We start from the raw sequence: 21,783 nt of genomic DNA, 5'->3' as shown, positions 1-21,783 counted from the left end.
CACTGTGGGATCCCAAATCCTTGTCAATATGGCACCTGTCTTAAGTAGCATGGAGAACTGAGCATCCTCAGTTGAAGAGTTCATGGAACTTGACCAACACAGGCAGTGTGGTCCTCGTGTCAGAAAAATCAACCTCCCTTTTATCTAGTCACCTCCTAGCAGAGCTGTCCTGGGTTAGGATGAGTCCGCGTCCCCCAGAATACTCCCTGTGTAGCATAAGCTGGGTTCCCCTGGAAGTCCGGCTGGCGGGTCCTGGTAAGTCTAGGACTTCCTACCCAGGTAAGTCCCCATCTCATCATCTAATAACATGTGACAGTGTATTGTTAATGAGTCATTTTAGGCACCAAAACTTCCACTTTCAGAAGCGAACTGTCCTCAGGTTCCCACTTCTACATAAAACCCAAACTTCCTTTATCCCTGGGTACCAAAACACACACACACACACACACAAATGTACACAACTTTGTCATGAGTGTGATAAAATATTTTAATTTTTTAAAATGTAAAAAAATGTATAAAAAATAAAAATTAAATTAAAATTTAAAAAAAATATATTTAGCCCAGCCAGCATGGCTCAGTGGTTGAGCATCAACCTATAAACCAGGAGGTTATGGTTCGATTCCCAGTCAGGGTACATGCCTAGGTTGTAGGCTCGGTCCCTATTGTCGGACTTGTAGGAGGCAGCCAATCAGTGATTTTCACTCATCACTGATGTTTTCATCTCTCTCCCCCTCTCCCTTCCTCTCTGAAGTCAATAAACATATTTTTTAACAAACAAAAAAGAAATAAAAGTGTATCTAAAAATAATTAAGCAAAATATATTATCTTTAGCCAAAAGTTTTGACACACTTCATACTATGGACTAATTTTACTTTTTGAAAATTTCAAAGCTAACACATGCACACACATAAAAACAAATCAGAAAGTTTTATGCCCCCACTTTTAGACAACCAGTAGGAAAACGTTTTTCAAGTTCCATGAGTAAGGCACAAAAACAGCCCCATATAAACAAATAAGAAGCTACTATGTTTTTGCTCAGAAAAATGAATAGAAATCATGAGGAAGAAAGCCAACAAAAAGTACTAGCTTAAGACTAGAAACAAAAGCCTCCCCTACCACAGAATAGAAGACAATAACACTGTATACCATGTGACAGTTTACAAAGCACTTTCACATCCATATATCATTTGAACCTAACAACCCTATTATTATAATCCCCACATTGCAGATGGGAAAATGCAGCTTAGCAATTTGCCCTAGTTTATATACTTACAAAGTCAGGACTAAATCCCAGGTTTTCTGACTCCAAACCCCCTGAATTTTCTACCACACTAGTATTTCTCAAACTTCAATTTCATTCCACCATCATTCATTTTTACCAAATCAGCATTTCATCAGCACAATCATTTCCCTATCATTTTTATTTTGTAATTGCCTCACTGAGCCATTGTGTATTAAGGTTGCATATTTTTAAAATACTTTTCCTGTAAATGTCCATCAATAAAACATACTCATAAAGTTAAAAACAACAAAACATTATATTAACATTTTGCTGGATGTTTGCCTGTCAAAAGTTCTCGGTCTGTCCCGGCTGGTGTGGCTCAGTGATTGAGCGTCGACCCATGAACCAGGAGGTCACGGTACGATTCCTGGTCAGAGCACATGACAGGGTTTCAGGCTCGATCCCCATGGGGGGCATGCAGGAGGCAGCTGATCAATGGTTCTCTCTCATCATTGATGTTCCTATCTCTCTCTACCTCTCCCTTCCTCTCTCTGAAGTCAATAAAAATACTTTTTTTTAAGTTCTGGGTCTGAGATAGATCTGTTCCCTCTTCATTAGAAAACAGAAGAAAGAAAAAGAAATCGGAGAAAGAGGAGGAAGAGAAGGAAAGATTATAAGCCTTAGGTGTTAAAGACATACTATCACAAGGCTGAGTCTTTCTCCTTGAATTAATCAGAAGGTTTTGGGGAAAACTACTGAAAGCGTCAGAATATTGCCTCCCAAGGTGATTCTGTGCTCAAGAAGGGTTGGGGACACCCTTCAAGAAGCATTGCATTGTGCATTGTGACAACAGGCAAATTCATTTAAAACATTGAAAAGGGGCCCCCAATTCTTGAAGGTCCACTACTGACTTAGACTAAAGGATCTCTAAAGTTCAGGCAGGTTATCTACAAATTGAGGAAGGACTGCCATGAGATGTCAAGTGGGCCTCAAAATCTAACGTTTGTAAAATCCTAGTCTCTATGAATAGGGAGCGTAAACAAGAAATCACAGATGTAAAATAGGAGGAAAAAGTAGGCAGGCACATGTTGGGTAGGAAAACAAATGCTTTGCATTCTGCTTCTCTTTCACAGGAAAACTGCAAGGACATTGAAGTCCACATAATGTCTGCCTTTCTTTCCTTTTCCTTCCTTTCTTCCTTCCTAGAAGTATTTTTTGAGAAATATTTTAATATTTACTTAGTTAATTCACATGGTAAGATAAGCAGTCATTAGTTTAAAAAGCAATTAAGATATATGTTAACAAGACAGTGAGCCTGGACCTCTACTTAGCACTCAGATGTATTTAAAAAGCGGGGGAGGGGGAGTAATTGCATATTGGAGAAAACAGGGAGGGATACCCAGCACCAAGTAATTCAAAGGAATGGCTTCTTTAACAGGAAAAGAATGACCCTGAGAATCACCATCTGGTCTACCTAAATGATATCCTTAGTAATATAAGGTAGCCAATAAAAAAGAATACATTTTTTTTAAACACGCCTAATGTAGAATAGCATCCTGAACGCATGAGAATTTAAAGGCCAAGTGTCTTGCTGGCAGTATGTGAGTGCCGAGGGTGGGAAGAAAGCAAATTACCGGAGTCTCAGGAAAGTACTTTATTCTAATGCCCTGGAGTTCTTCACACACAAAGCATCACTTCCTCTGTGAAACGAGTCACATAAAAATCCACTTCCACAAAAAGTAAGCAGTGAAAGCAGTTAATGGGATTCTATACAACATGCCTCCATGTCAGACTAAGAAACCTCAGAACGGCTCACATGCTTCTCTTCCACAAAAAGGAGCTTTTCTCGCCGCTGACCACTTGGGTCTCTGGGAGAGAAAAGAAACCACGACAATCGTGGTCATTTGTTAATGAGCGCTGTCCCACCAAAAAATATATATACATGTATATTTTGTTTGGTATTGTTCCATTTGCTCACATTTAGACTGAAAAGAGGCTGCCTGCTCAGGAAACTTAAGAGTCCGTTTCCAAATTGGACAATGTTGCAAATACCAGCCAATAAGGAATGAACATGCTCTGGAGCAACTGCTCAGCCCAGGAGGGGAGAGGGGTAAACCAGATGGTCTTTTCCATCCCAGATTTCAATGATCTACAACAGAACCTGGATAACTAAGAGAAATTGACATGCAATTTGGAAGCTGCTTTATTAAAACAGGGTTCTGGACCAAGACATTGAACAAGGCAGAGAAATCTAAAAAGAATGGAAAACAGATTCTGGGTGAGAGTAGAAAGCAAGTCAGCTTGAGATGGAGAAATGAAGGGTGTCGTCGAATCACAGCGTTACGGAGAAGAAGGGGCCTGAGAGGGCTGCCAGTCTGAGGGTCACAAACTCCAGTGCGTGCTCACCAGGCCAGAGATCAGAAGTGAAGCAAGGTGGAAATAGTGGGGACAAGGTTAATTGAAGAGTGCACGATCTGTCTAAAAGCATTTAAGTTAAAAAGAAAGTTGAAACATGTATGTTGGCCAAATAAAACACCTCTCCAAGCCAGTTCAGCCGAGGCGCTTCCTGATTGTTCTCTGATCGTGTAACTGTTCCCAACTCTACCCCACAATATACACACAAGGACACTGAGGATCGGAGAAGTCACATCAGTTGATGATAAGCACAGAGGAGTGAGTATATGTAGCTGTACCAAAGTGCTAGGGGTATGTTGCACACTGAGATGCTGTTAAATAGAAAAAATTAAACATCATTAGGTAAAAATCCTCTGCATGCTTTTGGTTCAGATGTACTAAACTCACATGGTTTTGATTCCTTCAGAGAACAAACTGAATTATCACCTAATTAAACACAAAGCGATTGAGAACAGGGGAAGGTGTATGTAAGGAGAGGTTGTGCTAAAAAAACAACAACAAAGAAACAAAAACCCTAAATAGTCATAGAGTCAGATATTCAAGTTTTTTAAAAAAAAAAAGTTAAATCTGTAGTTAAATTTGTCATAATGGCCCCAAACAACAAATGGCAACTGGAGTGTCTGACTTCCATTTTACAGGTAGAAGTGAAGTACTTAGAACCCTCACGGCTTTTAGGGAGAGGAAGCAAGATGGCAGCATAGGTTAACACCTGTACTTGCCGCCTCCCACAACCACATCATAATTAAAACTAAAATACAGAACTATCATCATCCAGAACTGCTGGAAAGCTAGCTGAATGGAAGTCCTACAACTAGAGAAATAAAGAAGAAAGCACACTAAGACTGGTAGGAGGAGCAGAGGCCCAGAACCGGCGGGTCTGGCACCCACATGTGCCCCTTTTTTAATCGGGAGGGAGAATGTCTCTGTGGAGGCCGTCAGGAGGAGAAAGGGGTCCCAGCCCTACACCAGACCCTCAGCCCAGACTCCCAGAGCTGGGAAAAGAAGTCCCCATAACTACAGGCTCTAAAAACCAGTGCAGATTGGGGCTCAGTGACACAGAGGCTATTGGAGACCCAGCTGTTCCTCTTAAAAGGCCAGCACCATCAACTGAACTTACAAGGTTCTGCTTCCTCTGAGCTCCAGCACCAGGGTGAGGCTCTGGGGGACACAATTGTCTGGCATCTGGATAGGAACTTGGGGGTGGCTTTCTCCCAGGAGAGGCGGAGGTACTCGGTACTCACAGAGATCACTGTTCCTGTGCTGGCACTTCCCTGGTTGCAGGGCAGACTGGCAGCCATTTCTGTTTGCTCCGCCCTGGTGATTCCCTAAAACCCCTTCCCATCCAATTTACAACCCCACCCAAACTGCCTGCAGCTGCTTTTGCATATGAATAGGCTGTCCTTAAAAATCTCAAATAAGCTGAAGCTGGGTCAGGGAGCCCCAAACCAGTACCAGCCTGCCTTGCTTCATAGCTGAACCTCATCTGGGCACTTCCAAACCTGAGACAAAGAGGAGGAATCTGCAGATCTCTCTGTAACTCATGCTGGGTGGCCCCAGGCAGTGGCTGACTTTGTACCTCCCTGGAGACCCAAGAGCCAGTGTACCCAGTGGTCAGCGTCAGACCATATTAGATTAAAACTCTACACATCCATAAGCAACAGACCCAGGGGGAAGACTCAGTGAGCACCAAAGCCCCACTGAAGCAAGTCCTGCTCCATAGGGGTGTCTCCTGCACAGCAGCTCTTCCACTGTAGTCTCAATTGGTCCTCACAGCCAATTGGCCTAGAGGTCAATTCCTCCAGTGACACCAATAGCAATCAAGGCTCAACTACAAGAAGACTGTATTCACAGCCCACAAAGGGGTGCACCTAGAGTTCCCAGCTCAGGTGACTGGGGAGGCTGAGCCACTGGCCCCAAAAGGATTCCCTCTACATAAGGCCACTCTACCAACTCAAGGAGACCACAGAAGCTCTATCCAATACATAGAAACAAACACAGGGAAGCAGCCAAAATGCAGAGACAAAGAAACATGTCACAAATGAAAGAAATGGAAGAAAGCAAACTACTGGCTATAGAATTCAAAACCACAGTTCTAAGGTTACTCAAGAATCTTCCAGAAACTTAGTGAGACTTTCAAGGTTCTTAGTGAGAAGGCCAAACACATAGAAATGGACCAGTCAGAAATTAAGCATACACTGACTGAAATAAAGGATAACATACAGGGATTCAACAGTAGAGTAGAGGATTCTGAGAATCAAGTCAACGATTTGAAATATGAGGAAGCAAAAAACACCCAACCAGAAGAGCAAAAAGAAACAAGATTCCAAAAATATAAAGATAGTGTAAGAAGCCTCTGGGACAATTTCAAGCGTACCAATATTCATATTATGGGGGTGCCAGAAGAAGAGAGAGAGCAAGATATGGAAAACCTATTTGAAGAAATAATGACAGAAAACTTCCCCCACCTGGTGAAAGAAATAGACTTAAAAGTCCAGGAAGCACCAAAGTCCCAAACAAGAGGAACCCAAAGAGGATCACACCCAGACACATCATAATTAAAATGCCAAGGGCTAAAGACAAAGAGAGAATCTTAAAAGCATCAAGAGAAAAGCTGTTAGTTACCTACAAGGGGGCTGATTTCTCAACAGAAACTATGCAGGCCAGAAGGGATTGGCAAGAAATATTCAAAGTGATGAATAGCAAGGACCTACAATCAAGATTACTCTACCCAGCAAAGCTATAGTTTAGAATTGAAGGTCAGATAAAGAGCTTCCTAGATAAGAAAAAGCTAAAGGAGTTCATCACCACCAAACCAGTATTATATGAAATGTTGAAGGGTATTCTTTAAGAAGAGGAAGAAGAAGAAAAAGATAAAAAATATGAACGACAAAATGGCAACAAATACACACCTATCAACAACTGGATCCAAAAATCAAAATAAACGATTAAGAAATCTAATGAACAGAATAAACTGGTGAATAAAAAAGAATCAGAGGCAGGCATGGAAGTGGAACAGACTGACGATTCTCAGAGAGAAGGGGCGTAGGAGGGCAGGAAGAGATTAAACAAAGATCTTATATGCATATATGCATTACCTATGAACACAGACAATAGGATGGTGAGGGCGGGCGGGATCTGGGTGGAGGGAGGCAATGGGGGGAAAACAGAGAGGCATCTGTAATAAACTCAACAATAAAGATTTTAAAAAATAATAAAATAAAAAAATAACATAGTTCCATTAGTCTTTTAAATGTAGCCAATGAAATCTAAATACCATAAGGATTTGATGCCATTTATTATTTTAAAATAAAAAACATTTTTTAAATTTACAAGTTCAGGGTTCCTTGCAGATACCCCCAACGAGCAAGATTTTTAAAAATTTATTTTTGGTATTGGTTAATGTGTGTTTTTTAAAATTGTATATGCTTAAGACTTTTTTTTTTTTTTAAGAGAAAAAAATCTCATTGCAATCTATTAAGTGGTGTGAAATCTTCCCAGGAAATCCAGGAAGTGGGGAGAAGAATGAAAACATCTTCCCTTGGGACAACTGAAAACATTCTTTCCTGGAGCCCTCCATCCCCACCCCAGCCAGCCAATGGTTTCTATGTATCTAAGAAAACACAAATACATGCCCCTGGGAAGGAGGGAATGCAGCCTGCACACAGGGCTGGCATCTCTGAAATAAATCTCTCCATAGGTGCTGGGCTAAACCTTCCATATGAGGAAATAATCTTTGAGTTTTATAGCAACATATGCATGATTCTTCCCCCTCCCCCACAGAACTCCCAACACGAACAGCCACATCAAATTATTGCTTCTCAGAAGCCAATTCAAAAACACCCTACTTTATCACAGAAAAAATATTCCTTGTGTATGTGAGTGCTTCCATTATGTCTTATTTGAAGGGGGAAAATGAAATAAAAATCCTATCTGAGATATTTATAGATCTCATAAAACCTCATTCACTCTCATAAGCTGCTGTAAGCTCAGTCATCAGGTAAGGCAGAAATGGCAGGTATAGTAACCAGTACTGTATTATGTTATATGTGCCTAATTCCGGCCCTTAAAAAAATAACTGTATGCTGGAAAAACTTAGCAGTAAGTCATAAGTAAAACTGGAGAGGAAGAAAGGGGAACGGGTTGGATATTTGCATGAGCAGGCCAAGCAAATTCTAAGGACGTCAAACTAAGGTCAGTTCTGGGGATAATGAGTATTGCTTGTTTTTCCCCAGTTCTAAGTACAAGTAACTTCATGAGAGCCTCTCCTGTGGATGGATAAAAGAATACCATGTCCAATGCTCAGCACACTCCCTTGCCTAGCCTCCATCATTCACCTTCTCTTAGATATGCCAGGATCACTGGGACCTTAGAGCAGGGCAGGGGGAACCTTTTTAATGCCAAGAGCCATTTTGATATTTATAACATCATTCCTGGGCCATACAAAATTATAAACTTAAAATTTAACCTGCTAAATTTTGGTCAAACATTTAATTTATTCACCCCGAATGCCTTGGCAGGGCCAGACCAAATGATTTCCTGGGCCTTACACAGCCCACGGTATGGATGTCCCCCACCCTTGTCTTAGAGAGACAAGTGATACTATTTAAAAAAAGAGCATTGAGGAGAGGAAGAAGTGCTGAAAATAGGGGAGAAAAGAGCATTTGTTGAGGGGATGCTACGTGCCAGACACAGGACCAGAGAGCTTGCCTGGCCTCATGTAGGCATGATTAACTCCATTCCACAGATGATGGAATGGGACTCAAAGATGTTATGTGGCTTTCTCAAGGATCCAGCTCTGCCAGATTTCAAAGCCTACAAGTAACTTAACTACTACAAAACACTGTGACCTTAAGGAGATTTAGCACAATCTAGTCTTTTTATAGTGAGAAAACCAAAGCCCAGTAAAAAGACCCGAGAACCATGCAACTCCCTACAGGTCCATCGGTCGCCGGGCTTAGGCTTCTGGCTTGGTGCCTACTACCTAAGGAGGAGTGAATATAAATGTAAAAATTCAGTGCTGAGCTGTCCTCCCGGGTCTGGATCCTAGCCCAACCACTTCCAAGTTGTGTGACTTCAGGCAAGCCATTTAATATCGCTAACCTCAACGTCTCCATCTGCAAAATGGGAATAAACAGAATATGTAATACACAGGGTGGTTATGAGTATTGAATGAAATGCTGCATATAAGGTGCTCAAAAGATATTATCTGTTTGGAGTATTTGACATATATTAGATAGTATTAATGATGCTTATGATGATGATAGGAAGATTAGCCAAGTGGAAAGAGGAAAGAGGGAAGGGGAACGTGTGTTCCACCACTGGTTTTGCAAGTCATTTGCTTTGTAGCCACATTAAGACAGCTTGCTAAATCTTCCTCTGCCCCATGTTCTCACCTCTGAAAGGGAAATTCTGTAACATCTGCCTGCTCCTTAGTTACAGAAGGAATGTGCCAATGATGAGATTGTGAGCAAAACACCCTAAGCCTTTGAGAACAAAAAGCTCAATAAAGATGTTTGTTAGACTTTCACAAGCAAACAAGAGAAATAATCTCTTGGTCCATATTAGAGAAAAGGAGCACCTTGATATAGAGAGGCAAATGCAGAGGCCAGGCTGAACAATCTTGGAACACAGTAGTGAATTTACATCGAGTAGCACCTCAGGTAGCTCACAGGAAAATCTTATCTGCATTGGGACCCCCTCACAGAAGGCATCTTCACCCTCATGGGCAGGAGCTGTGCTCTATTAACAGGGTCTACCGTGACCAAATGAACCAAGAACAAAAGCTCAAAAGGTAAAAGTAGATGGAATGTAATTCTACTCCTTTGTACACTGAGCAAATGTGCTGCCTCTCCAAAACTGAGAGCCTGCACTGTGACCCGTCCATTGAATTCCTGCTAACTGGGCTCTGGAAGGTGAGGGTGGGAGTGGGGTCAGGAGCAGGAGCAGGCCGGCACTCCCTTCCAGAGCAATTGCTGCACGGCTAATTGCAGTTTTCACAGCTGGACTGAGCTTTCCAAACGGCATCCTTCAACCCTAAGCTCTGAGCTCTTCTCATGATGTTCTTTCTTACCCCCATCAAAGACAGTTTACAGATGAAAGGATGCAGCTACAGTACATACATTTTGGCAAACATTACAGTTGGAAATACAGGCCTTTCTAAGGCTTCTTTGTGAAGATCACCACATGCCCATGGTCACTGCCACAAGAGTTAAGCCTTCACGGACGGGGAGGCAGCCTCCTTGCCTGAATGTCCTCAGTGGCAGTTCTCCCACGGTTTATTTTTGCTGCTCTTACTAGAAACATGGGTCCTTTGAAATTCCTTATAAACAGAGTCTACTTCCAAATAGTGAGGTCAGTAAGAAGTATGGAGAGCTACTACCTAATGCCTATCCGGCATCATCCAACATATGTTCATACACGCATCCATCCCTTTACAACCAAAGCACAGGCTGAGGTAAGTGGAAAATCATGGTCAAGGGCCTTCCAAGAATGAATTATTTGAAGCACAGCATGGCCAAAGTTTAATGCCCAACATCACAAAGGTACCAGAAATGGAATTTGACCAGGTTAAGCAAACCTCTAGTGGGTCACAGGAAATGTGAGCCAAATGAGCATTAGATACTAGAAGGTGAGGAAAACCAAAAACAAAAAGGATGAAATAACACTTAAGCAGTCACTATTAATCAATGAGCTACATGAACTATATCCACCAGTACTGCCCTTCTTTAGTATAAACCTCTGTTACACTTACATTCAATTACATAAGAAATGAACTATTTCCATACATGGAGTAGGCGCCTACACCTCTGATATATATGATATTAACCCTATAAGTCTTAGCTACATGTTAGAATCACCTAGAAGCTTTAAAAAACATTGATGCCTATCCATTCTACCAAATGGATACTGATTTAGTTTGTCTGGGGTACCCCACAGTTGAAAACCATTGCTATAGACACAGGCAAATCTTCAGTCAAGTCATATGATAATCCTTAAATATCCATTGAATGCCTAGCACAACGCTCTTTAAGAACCTGATGAGTGCTATACCAAAAGTATATTATCAAAATTATAACCAAGGTATCAAGTCTGCTCTAAGTCATACAATCCACCTGGAAAACTAAGACAAGAAGGAAAAAAATAAAATAAAAAGGAAAGCTATACAAGACAAAACTTAAAAGCAGCAGGAGGAAATAAAAAGTTCTACACAAGAATGTAATAGTAGCAATTATTGTTGGCCAAAGAAAAGGGGTGCAGTTTCCTAGAAGATGGGACATCATGTTAAAGGATGGGTAGAATTTGGACAAAGAGAATCAGATGTGAAGAGGAAGGAAGGAAAAGGCTGACGGAAATGACATAAAAACAGAAACAGGAAAAGCACAGTCATCCATTTGGATGGCATTTACTACACATGAAAGGGTGAAACTTGTAACTATTCTCTAAACCTAGTCTTGGAATGTCTTGACTCTTAGAAGTTTTGCTCCATCCTCTGTGTAACAGGGCGCCACTGACAACTTGAAACCATGGTGATGGAAGTAGAAAGTCAATCTAGGGGAGGTGACAGGGGCTGCCTTCAGGCAATGGCAGAGGGAACAGAAAGTTGAAGAATATGAAGTATGGGAGGAGTCAAATCAACAGGATTTCTCAGCTGATTAGATTTAAGAGAAAGAGAGGAGCCAAAGATGACTGAAGCTTCAAACCTAGATACGGGAAGAAAGCTCACATCAAGAAATCAGAAAGCCAGGAAATGAAGGAAAGAAGTTGATGAGTTTAAGCTAGTGATCCTGCGACAACCCCAAAAGCCTGTAGGATTGTCAGTCTCATGTTTCCAATTCAAACATGTGAGCCTGAAACTCAGGAAAATATCCGAAGTTGGAGATGTAGATTATAGCTTTGAGGAAATGAAGTAGCCTCCATTTGGGATGGAAATTTCAGTTCTGAAGATCTTAGAGATGAAACAGATTTGTGAGATGATTTCCAACAAAGAAGTTTCACCACCATAACTACCAGAGATTGGGTCGAGAAGGGCAAACACTCACTGGCCAAAGGAGTGGCAAGCAACCCTATGTTTCCTTTCCTCACTAGGGAGATGGTGAAAATGAGGCCTGCTTCAACCTCTAGCCCCAAAAGGGCTTGTTTAAAAGCCTCCCAGAAGCTGACTTTCTTCCCAACTGCTTACCACAGTATTCAGTATTTTCTGTTTGAATTTGTACAACATCACAACCTCACTGCCTATCCAATCCTCTCAAGAAATTTAAAAACACGTCTAAAAGATTTTTCTGAATTGGCACATGATTGCTGTTCGTTTCCGGCAGTCCCTTTGTTGGAAAGGGGTCAGAGACAAAGCCATTTCACGTTTTGACGCTTTCTACATAAAACCCCAAGTTCTATCACCCATCCAACTCCCCACCACATTACCTCAATTATCCCACCCCCACTTTATTCCCACTCTACTTGTTATTATTCAAGTGACATTATTCTGTTTTGTTATTCAGGGCAACATACATTTTCCAGGTTACCACACATTATTAAAAGTGGAAAAGGGATTAAGTCACACATATAAGCCTTCTTCAAGATATTCATTTAGGGCCCAAACAATTCCACAATTCCATGTACTAGTACTGTCCAAAGTCAAAGCAAGATTTTCTTGCCTCCCTTTAAGGGGAGAGAGTGAGAGCGGAGGAAAGAATGGTAAGTGACTCCCAAGTTTATTTAGAACAGGGTGATGAAAAGCAAGTGAACTGATCCCGGCATCCAAGAGAGTCCTGGGCCCTTTGGCAATAACAACAGTAGGTGACCTTGGAGGATCAATGGCTTGTCTGGCTTTAACAACCACCTGGTGCAACCCTAGTGTTTGAAGACCCTTTTAGGATAAGAAATTCTAAGAGCTTATGCTCCTAGCTCTGGTATAAGGCCTGGGGCCTGACTTTCAATATGACCCTCAGGAAATGTCAATAAACCCATATTCAGAAATAGATATTGCATATGGCTCTACATTAATTATGTTAATTACCTCTAATCGCTTCCGAATGACACAGACATGGATGCTGTTTCCTGGCCATTACGGACAGACATGTGTTTCCACACTGTACACTCATTTGTCCTGAAAGGGCCACCAGCCCCTGACTGACATGCCATTAGCTAAAAGAACAACAGAACTTAGTAAAATTCGGGCATGTTTTATAAACAAGGTTGCAATAAAGTGGTAAGTACAAACAGACACAGTTCCGTGTTCAAAAACTCAGAGGACTTAAAATCTCTTTATTTTGGCATTTGTATTCTAGTTTTTTATTGCTTAATTTTGAACATGCTTATTCTCCCCCACTGGAGTCAAGCCCATCCAAGGCAGAATCCAGACCCAGTTCAACTTTGCATCACCCAAACAGGACTTTGCACATAACCAGATCGAGGAATGAAGCACTTACTGCGAAATACTGTCCATGTGTTAGTATAAACAAAGAAAACCCCACCAGGTGTGACTGGGTACATCTACCAGGCCAGTCAGGAATGGTTTCACTACGAAAATCACAAGTCACATCTCCAGCAGGCTGATCCTGGACCCATATCCCACTGCTGCTCAGCTCAGCTGTAACCTGGACACAGCACACGTGCGATGGACAAGAGCGCAACAGACACAATACACTTAGCTGGACCAAGTCCTCAGGGTCGCACCAAAACACCATGTGAGGAAACCGAAAGGGACTCAGGGCAGTAAAAATAGTTCTCCAAATCAGCAGCAGAAAATAAAGGCAAAGTAGGGGGAGGAGCAAGATCATGACCAACGTTAGGTAAAAGCATGTCCTACTAACGGCAATACCTGGTTTATTGCGGGGACTCTTTTTTTAATTGTTGACAGTATTACAGATGTCCCCCACTCCACCCTCCTTTTCCCTCCTCCACCCAATCCCTTTCCCACCGAAGGCCTTCCCCACTCTATTGTGTGTGTCCATGGGCTATGCCTATACGCATGTAAATTCTTTGGTTAATCTCTTCTCCCCCCCCCCACCTCCCCTCTGAGATCTGTAGGTCTGTTCCATGTACCCAAGTCTCTGGACCTATTTTGTTTGTCAGTTTATTTTGTTCATTAGATTCCACATATAAGGGAGATCGTGTGACAAAGTGCCTTTCTCTGACTGGCTTACTCTGCTTAGCATAATAATCTCTTACACTAAATTGAATAAGGATGTTTTCTCCTGTGGATGTTCCAAGATAGCACACAACGTCACTGGGCGGAGGAGTGTTTCTTAACTTGTCAGTGTTACCTGTAACTTTAATGATTAGATACTAGCAGAAGTGGCTGTGGAGCTTCCTAATCACTGTGCTTGGTAAGATTTGATAATTTGGGTTGAAACGTCTCCACCTGCGTATGCAAAGCAAGCATTCACTTATTGATCTGGGAAAGCGAAGGGATTTATTTGTAGAGAGGACATCTCCACCCCTCACCCTCCTGGCACCACTCAGGTTAAGCTGGGGAGCTGTCCTAAACTTTCAGCAAGTCCCAGTCCCAGCACACACGCTAGCTGCTATAACGGAGTGAACCAGAACCACAGAGGCGGTTTCCGCATGTGCCAGTCTTGGGGTTCAGCAAAGGTGATTTAAAAAAAAAACCACCCTTACACGTGCTGCAAACTGCAGAGAGAGGGGGCATCTACTAAGCCGCGTGGTCGGCTATCCTACCAACACCAGCCAGTTGGGACTGGCCAGAGTAAGCTGCATTCTTCATCCCCCAATAGGCACGGAGTGATTAAAGAAGACTGCAATGCCTCCTTGTACTCAAAATTTAAAACACAGGGATTCTCTGAAGGGAGGAGAACCTGAAGATTTATAAGAGAATGGCTTCTAAAAGCCCCATTAGGACCCTCTCTAAACTCTTCCCGTTTAAGTGGACAGGCAAATAGGCCCCATTGGCACTTATATTTAGAATGGGCTGGGAGGGAGCAAGAGCCCCATTTGGAGGCTGAAGGTCTCTGGCATGCCCATACATAAATCATTTCAGGGTGCGGCTGTCACAGTGCATCTTCTGTCCTGCCCTTTAAATGGATTGGACCCCAACATCACATTCTCCATCAGGATAAGAAGTGGCGGGGGGGGGGCGGAATTTTATGGAGAACAAAGAAGTCAGCACTTCCTTTATGCCCCCCAAACACACACACACACACACACACACACACACACACACACACTGCCCACTAAAGACAGATGTAGCAGAAATATCTGCATTGTAACGTTCACCCACTTGCAGACACCAAACAGCAGACAAGTTGAGTGAATGATAATGGTTGAGAACCCCTGCACCTACACAAAGATGTATCTATTGTAAAGAACACGAAAGAGAATCTATTAAAGAAAAGCTAAGTGTGTGACGGATTGCGTTCACACGTGCTTTCATTTGCAAAGCTAGCTTTTATTTAGGGATTGCATCCTTATACAGAAATTCTAGATAACGGGCAATTCTAATTTTTTTTTCTCCATCTACCAGGACACTGTTTCAAGTAAAAATAATATATAGACTTATGGTAACTGAAGAGCACACAAATCACTTGTGTTTTTTTTCTTTTTACAAAGCAGCAGCTATTTTATCCTTTCAGTGTGGTTAGCACGGCTCCTTTGTGTCTACAGATTTCCCTGGGTGGTGCTGTTGCCAAGAAATTCTAATTCATGACAAGGGTTTCTGCAAATTGGGGACAGAGACAAACCTGCGGAGGCAGGGACCCTCCGGTTTGCTTTGTCTTCCTGGCTGAGACAGCACCTGGCTGCTCAGGCCTGTAGAAGGCCGTGTGCAAAGGCAAGATCACCTTAGAGAGGGAGAAGCAATGCCGCTCACAGACCTAACCCCATCCCTTGCACCACGAGGCTGTTCTTGGAAGGCAACCATTTTTGTAGGTTGTCCCCTAGAGATGCCTCGTACCGAAGGCCCTTGTGAAAGTGTTTCAGGATGTCTGAAGCCGAGTTGAAATTGCAGTGCTACGGGGACGTTTTAGTTCTTCCAGTAGCCAAGTATGCCATTAGTTTAAAACAATGGGGAAATGGGGGAGGAGGGAGGAATATTCTATGATTTATTTATTTGTTTCCAGTAGCAGTGGAAAATTTTTCTCTGAGCAAAAGGGAGGCCTGAAACTGACCCCATCTGCCAATTATGAATCAGCATTAACAACAAGCATAATTCCATAAGAGGTTTCAAGTAAACATGCCATGCTCCTCAATGGCATGAAGCACAGCTAAGTGCAGATAAGACTTATAGACAGCACAGCTAAGTGCAAATCATTACTTGACCTGCACTGATGGAAGAGCAGGCTGGGGATAAAGAATATATCCAAATTCCAAAAGTCTCTGTAGCTTCCCGAAGGCAAACAACCAAGAAAATTTTATCAAATCCTTTTTATTTATAACTCAACAGTGGGTCCAGAAAAAAAACATGTTTTCTATTGCCAACAAAACTCGTGAATGGCTCTTCTTTTATCCATCACCAAGTGGTACCCTCTAAGCTACTCTAGCGTCTGTCATACTTTTGACTGTTTTCCTACTTTTGCTCAGACAGCTCTTGGAAAAATTTCCTGCAAGTTTCCAAAGAGGTTAAGGCTGGTAGCCTTAAGACTTGTGCGTCAGCTGAATTCCATAAAATAATAGACCACATAAGCACAGTGTAATTTATAGTTATATGACAGGCAGAGATGATGTTCCTTGGGCCAAGTGCTTAAGTATGCAGTCAGAGCCCAGGAGTGGAGAGCAGTTAATGTAGGAAGTCCATCTGGTTTTTAAAATTATACCTGCAATGATTTTCAGCGTTGGGAGATGTATGTGGATAAGGTATCATTGCCTGAAAACTCAATGTCAAAATATGAATCCGTGACAGGAGGGCCGGCGTAGGCTCACTGACTATGAAGCAGGACAGTTATCTCAGACCATATGTTTAAAATAAAATCCTCAAATAGTTCATCCTCAATTTTCAAATGCACAGATGTTCTTGGGTTTATCATCCAAGCCATTCTTTCTCTATAAACGAAGTCAAATCAGATTATATGGAATCTCTGTATTTCACTCATCTCCTCAAAACCAGGTACACTGCTCACTTTCAGGAGAACATCTAATAATTGCTCCTTATTTGACCTCTAAAATCTGATTACTCCAGAGCATGAGGAAACTTCCTCCTGCCTGGGGTTCTTTGAAGCAACCTTCTTGAGCCTTTTTGAGCAAAGGACTCTCAAAATTTCACCATCTGATGGTTGATTTGGAACCAACAGTGCACATAAGCATCCCCCCTCCTTACACTCAGAAGAGGGAAGGGGGTGGGTAAGAAGAAGGGGGAAGGAAGAGATAGAGGTTGGAGGTTTTGTCATCAGTATGAACTTAAGAGTCAGAGTCACCTTTATATAGAGCAGCTGTGACTATAGAGTCCACAGCAGCAAGCTTCTCGGAGCCACATGTTATTTAGGAGTGCTTCCCCACAAGTTCTGTTTCGGTATGTGTGTGCCCCTGGCATAGCTCGGCAAAGGCTTTTAAGATGAGGTTAGTTGGCAGTTGGAGAGGGTTAAGGCAAGACAGAAGGAAGGAGGTGCGGGGGGGGGGGGGGCGGTGAAAGAGGTTCCTGGAAGGGGGGTGGTTTGAGGGGGGAGGGAGGACAGGGGGTAAGGAAAAGCTGAGAAGGCTCCTGAAGAAACAATAGATGGAATACATCCCCTAATTATCAAACCAATGATGTTTGTTTACAGACCTAGGCTTTCTCAGAGATGGTCTACCCCAATCTAGAAAAGCAAGTTTCCTCTGGAGAGGCCTTCCCCAAAAGCAGGCTTTACTACTGTGAAAACTTGAACCAAAACAAAGTTGTGTGATTCATCTGGAGGGAACGTTGAAACAAATAAAGCCAACTTTCTTCCCTCCAACACTGCTTAACAGTTAGTCACAAACAAGAGCTGCCTTAGGCAGGCTGACTAAATCAACAGATTCCCTTCCTAACCTGTCTAGACAGTTGTTAATACCCAACCATTTGACACCAGTGGGGCTGAGAGTGTGAAATGAAGGCTAGCTCAGAAAATGAAATTCTGGCACTTGGGTTTAATTAGGATGTGAACTAAAAGGAGGAAGAAGATATAGTGAGACCCTTCCTGAGATAGTTTTATTACGGATGGGGGAAAGGATGCCCTGAAGAAGCACGCCTTACGCTCAAAACGTGCGAACTGTGTGTGCATTTAGAGGGAGACAAAAGTCAAGGGTACCTGCCAGCATCCTTGGGCAGGAATGCATGTGTGGACACACAGACACCAGAGGCCAATACCTGGAGGGAAACTGGCAGGCTCTGATCAGGGTCCGCAGCGGCTAGTAACAATAGTACAGTCAGGATCAGCTCAGCCGCTCGGCCGGTTGTACCAAAAGCCAAACCTCACTCGCTAAAGCAGCCACTGTTACAGCCCAGCCTCAAACTGGCAATCCTGCTTTGGATCCTGGCAGAGGAAAATCAGCCGTTCATTAGCCTTAACAAGCTGCTGTCACAGAGCGAAGTTACAAGAGCAGCCACACACCAAGCCTCCGCAGCCCTCCCCAAGGGCAAGCGGGTTTCTCCGAGATGAGCTGGGCAAGTTCACACTTCCCATGTGTAAATCCAAACCGTTTCCTTGGCCTTTCCTTCGGGCACGGTGTAGAATTTTCAAAAAATACCCATGCCCCCCCCCCCAACCTCCCCACCCACCATCTTTCCTGCAGAATGCCCCCCTCGGCAGCTCCTCATCCTCGCTGAGAAAACCACTGTTTCCGCAGCAGATCGCTCGTACTTGTCACTGACCAGCACTTTATTCCACCTCCCAAAGCCCAGTGAACTTGTCACCAGCCCTCCTCTGCCCTCCCTGGGACACCTAGCCAACTTGGCACTGGTGCCCTTCAGCATCCTAGGAGTTTAACTAGTCCTCGAAGACCAAGTCAGAGGCACGGAGGCACAGACTGTCCTTTGTGGGAGGTTGTGCTGTCTTAACTGGAGAGGGACCCCAAACAAAACAAAACAAAACAAAACAAAACAAAAAGAGAAACGAGGACACAACGGAGAGGGTGTTTTCTTTCTGGAGGCATTGAACTGGGGAAACCTACAATGCACGGTCAGCGTTAGACACAGCTACTCGGTATCCTTGAGTATCTTTTGTCACTGGGCTCCTCTCTCTGGCTGCTGCCCACCTCCCAATCCCAAAATCAAGTTCCCGTTCTTTATTGATATTATTCCCCTCGCCCCCCCCCCCCACCCCAATCTGATGGTTGTCAGCACACACAAAAAATGAACCGGATTTAAGGTTCCCAGCTCGTGCATGTACGGACGCGGTCTCCTGTCAGCCACCGCTCGTAAAACCCTAAGCCCACATTGCCACTCGGCTCCTCCGAACCCCAAGAAGTTAGGCAGGTCTCTGCTGGGGGACCGGGAGCCCGACAACGTGTGCGCAGGGATGTGTGTTGGTGACTGGAGACGCAGGCAGCTCGCCCCGGCTGCTCCGCTCGGCACAGTACGGGGCGAGGGGGTGGGTGGAGAGGTAAACGCAGATGACTTGTCTCCAAACACATTTTAAACAACAAACAGCCCAAAAGAGGAAAAAAAAAAGGGGGGAGGGATGGAGGGGGGATAAGACAAACCAAAAACTCAAACCCGAAGCCCACACCAACGCAGCCCCTGCGTCTCCGCCGCCACCGCACGATTTACACAAGTAATTTAAATCATTCACCTGCTGCCAGGTCTCCTCCAGGGATGGCAAAGCTGAGAAGTAGCCGGTGTCGTGGACAAGTTGTAGCTCCTGGAATATACTATAACTAGCCAACACGTCCATGCTGCTGCTGCCGGGCAAAGCGGGAGGAGAAACCCTCCCCGGAACACAGTTGGGTCTGTTTGTTTGTCAGTCTGTCTGGCTCACCCCCCAAGAAGGCAGACATCCAGTGGCCCTTTTGTTTTGTTTTGTTTCAGTCAACTAAAAAGGAGGAGGAAGGAAGGAGAGAAAAAAAAAAAATCAATGCAGAAGAGAGGGAGAGAGGAGGTGAGAGAGGAGAGAGTGAGCGGGGTGGATGGAGAGAGGCATCCAGCGTGTACAGTGCAGACGGCTGCCAGGAAGAGGGGACTTCTCCACGGGAGTAACAATTCCCTTCCAGGGCTCTGATCGCTCCAGCGCGTGGACCAGGAAGGGGGATGCAAACTCACTGACACGAAGCTGCCATCTATTTCTGCAGCGCTGTTCGCTCCTAATGCAATCTTTGCTCTTTATTTTGGGAGGTTGCTGCTTTTTTTTTTCTCTCTCTCTCGCGATCGCTTCTCTCCCCACCCCCCCTTCCCTTCCCTCCCCACCCCCACCCCATCCTTGCTAGTTTGTAGTCTCTCCCCCTCCCCCCCCCTCCTCCTTTTTCTCCTCCTCCTGCTCTTCCCCCTCCCCAAACTCCCTCCCTCCGCCCGGCTCGGCGCGCAGCCGTGGGATCTCGGAGGAGGGCGTCCTTTAGACCGCGTGTGACCATGTAAGGTAAACAGGGGGCTCATGAAGTCACTGAGGACCAATGGGCAGCGCGGAGCGGGGCCCGGGGCGGGGCTTGGCCCTGGCGGCGAGCGCGGATTGGCGCGTGGAGAATCTCCCCGCTGCCTCACAAGGCGGCGCGCGGCGAGCTATTTTTAGAGGGCTATATAAGGGGGCCCAGGCCGCCGCTCCTCGGCCGGGAGCGCGAACGCGAGGGACGGGGAGGGCCCCGGCGATGATCGCTCCGGCACCGGGACGCCTGGGCGGCCCGACGCGGCCGAGCTCCGGCCTCCGACCCTCGCCTAGGTGCCTGGTGGAGCCCAGGGCGCCCGGAGCCGGCGCCCCATCGGAGGGGAGGGGGGGCGTCCCGCGTCGCCATTCTGGCGTGAACGCGGCCGGTCCGGAGGTGTGGACGTCCGGACTGCGGGGTTAGGATGCCTCCTGGAGGAGGAGGAGCGGGCGGCAGACCGGCGGAGACGCCGTCGGCGGGAGGCAGTGACACTCCCCACCCCGCCTCGCTCCTCGGCACGGGGGCCTCCGGAACCGCGAAGGGGAGAGGCCGTGCCGGGGAGGTCGTCAGTTACTAAAAAGTAAACCGAAAAAAAAAAAAAAAAGAAAGAAAAAGGCACCAAAAACCCCTTCACAAATTCCCCACCGGCTGCCCGGGTGCGGAGCGCGAGCGCCCGAGGAGGAAGCGCTGCAGGAAGGCTCCGAACAAAGGGGAGCGGCGCGGAGGCAGCCCGGCCCGCCCCGCGCTGCGCGCCCCCGGTGCGCGCCGCCGCCCCAGGCTCCTGACCCCCCGCGGGTGCCGGGCCGGGCGCCCCACTCCCAGTGGAGGGGACATTTGCCTTAAGTGTGTTAAAAAGAAGAGCGGGAACCTGGGCGCGGGCGGGAGGTTTAGACTTGAGGCTCCCCAGGTGGCTTGGGGAGAGGTGTCTGCCGGGAGGGGAAAGCGTGCTGGTCTGGAGCTGGAATAACAAAGAGAGGTGCAGGTGGAGATCCCGTTATCTGGGAGGTGAAAAGCCTGCACCGCGCTGGTGCTTAGGGTTGACCAGTTGTTTTCTTGACCTTAAATGGTTAGTGCACTTCAAGCTTCCCCCCCAAATGCACTGTGAGCTGAACTTCCACTTTTGGAATGATTGCCGGATTCGGTACTTAATTCAGAGATGAGAAACTTCATTCTTCCCGTAATGGAAGAAACACATCCCCCTTAATGGCCCTTCTCAACTTTCCCTCCTTCTGACTATGTGGGGCCCCGCATCACAATATCCGAAAGATTCTGTTTTCTAGAACGAGCACAATGTGAAATGCAGTATTTGCTAGGGGGAATTAAATAGAAATGACTGGGATTGAGGAAAGTGTCGTTTATTTGCTTTTTGATACCTGGAGTTCCGTTTATCAGATCTACAGCATCCGTTGTGTAGTCGGTGCGTTTATTGCCGTGGGTATGCATGGCATGCGCGAGGATCTTGGTACATGTAGTCTTATGTATACACGTTGGTGGTGCTGGGCGATAAATGGTATAAAAAGGTTAAAAGTGCCCTGCTGGCGTGAGCCTATGAACCTCGAGGTCACCATTCGATTCCCAGTCAGGGTACACGCCTGGGTTGGGGCTCGATCCCCATGTGGGGTGTGCAGGAGGCAGCTAACCCATGGTTCTCTCTCCTCATTGATGTTTCT

General features: G+C 45.0%; 1 protein-coding gene across 4 annotated transcripts in view; it reads right to left on the bottom strand.

Annotated features, from left to right (window-relative positions):
- Positions 1–19,895, bottom strand: part of KLF7 (KLF transcription factor 7) — a 92,125-nt gene extending 72,230 nt beyond the window's left edge. For 3 of the 4 annotated variants that reach the window (XM_028151162.2, XM_008145233.3, XM_008145236.3), the window contains exon 1: positions 19,333–19,895. In XM_028151162.2, the coding sequence (XP_028006963.2) occupies positions 19,333–19,434 (102 nt within the window). In that variant the 5' untranslated portion in view covers positions 19,435–19,895. The remainder of the gene's footprint in view (positions 1–19,332) is intronic. The other variant, XM_028151164.2, reaches the window with a different exon arrangement.
- Positions 19,896–21,783: the final 1,888 nt, after the last annotated feature.

The sequence above is a fragment of the Eptesicus fuscus genome, chromosome 11 (genome assembly GCF_027574615.1).
Source record: "Eptesicus fuscus isolate TK198812 chromosome 11, DD_ASM_mEF_20220401, whole genome shotgun sequence".
Lineage (NCBI taxonomy): Eukaryota > Metazoa > Chordata > Mammalia > Chiroptera > Vespertilionidae > Eptesicus > Eptesicus fuscus.
This window is presented reverse-complemented; position numbering and strand designations above follow the sequence as displayed.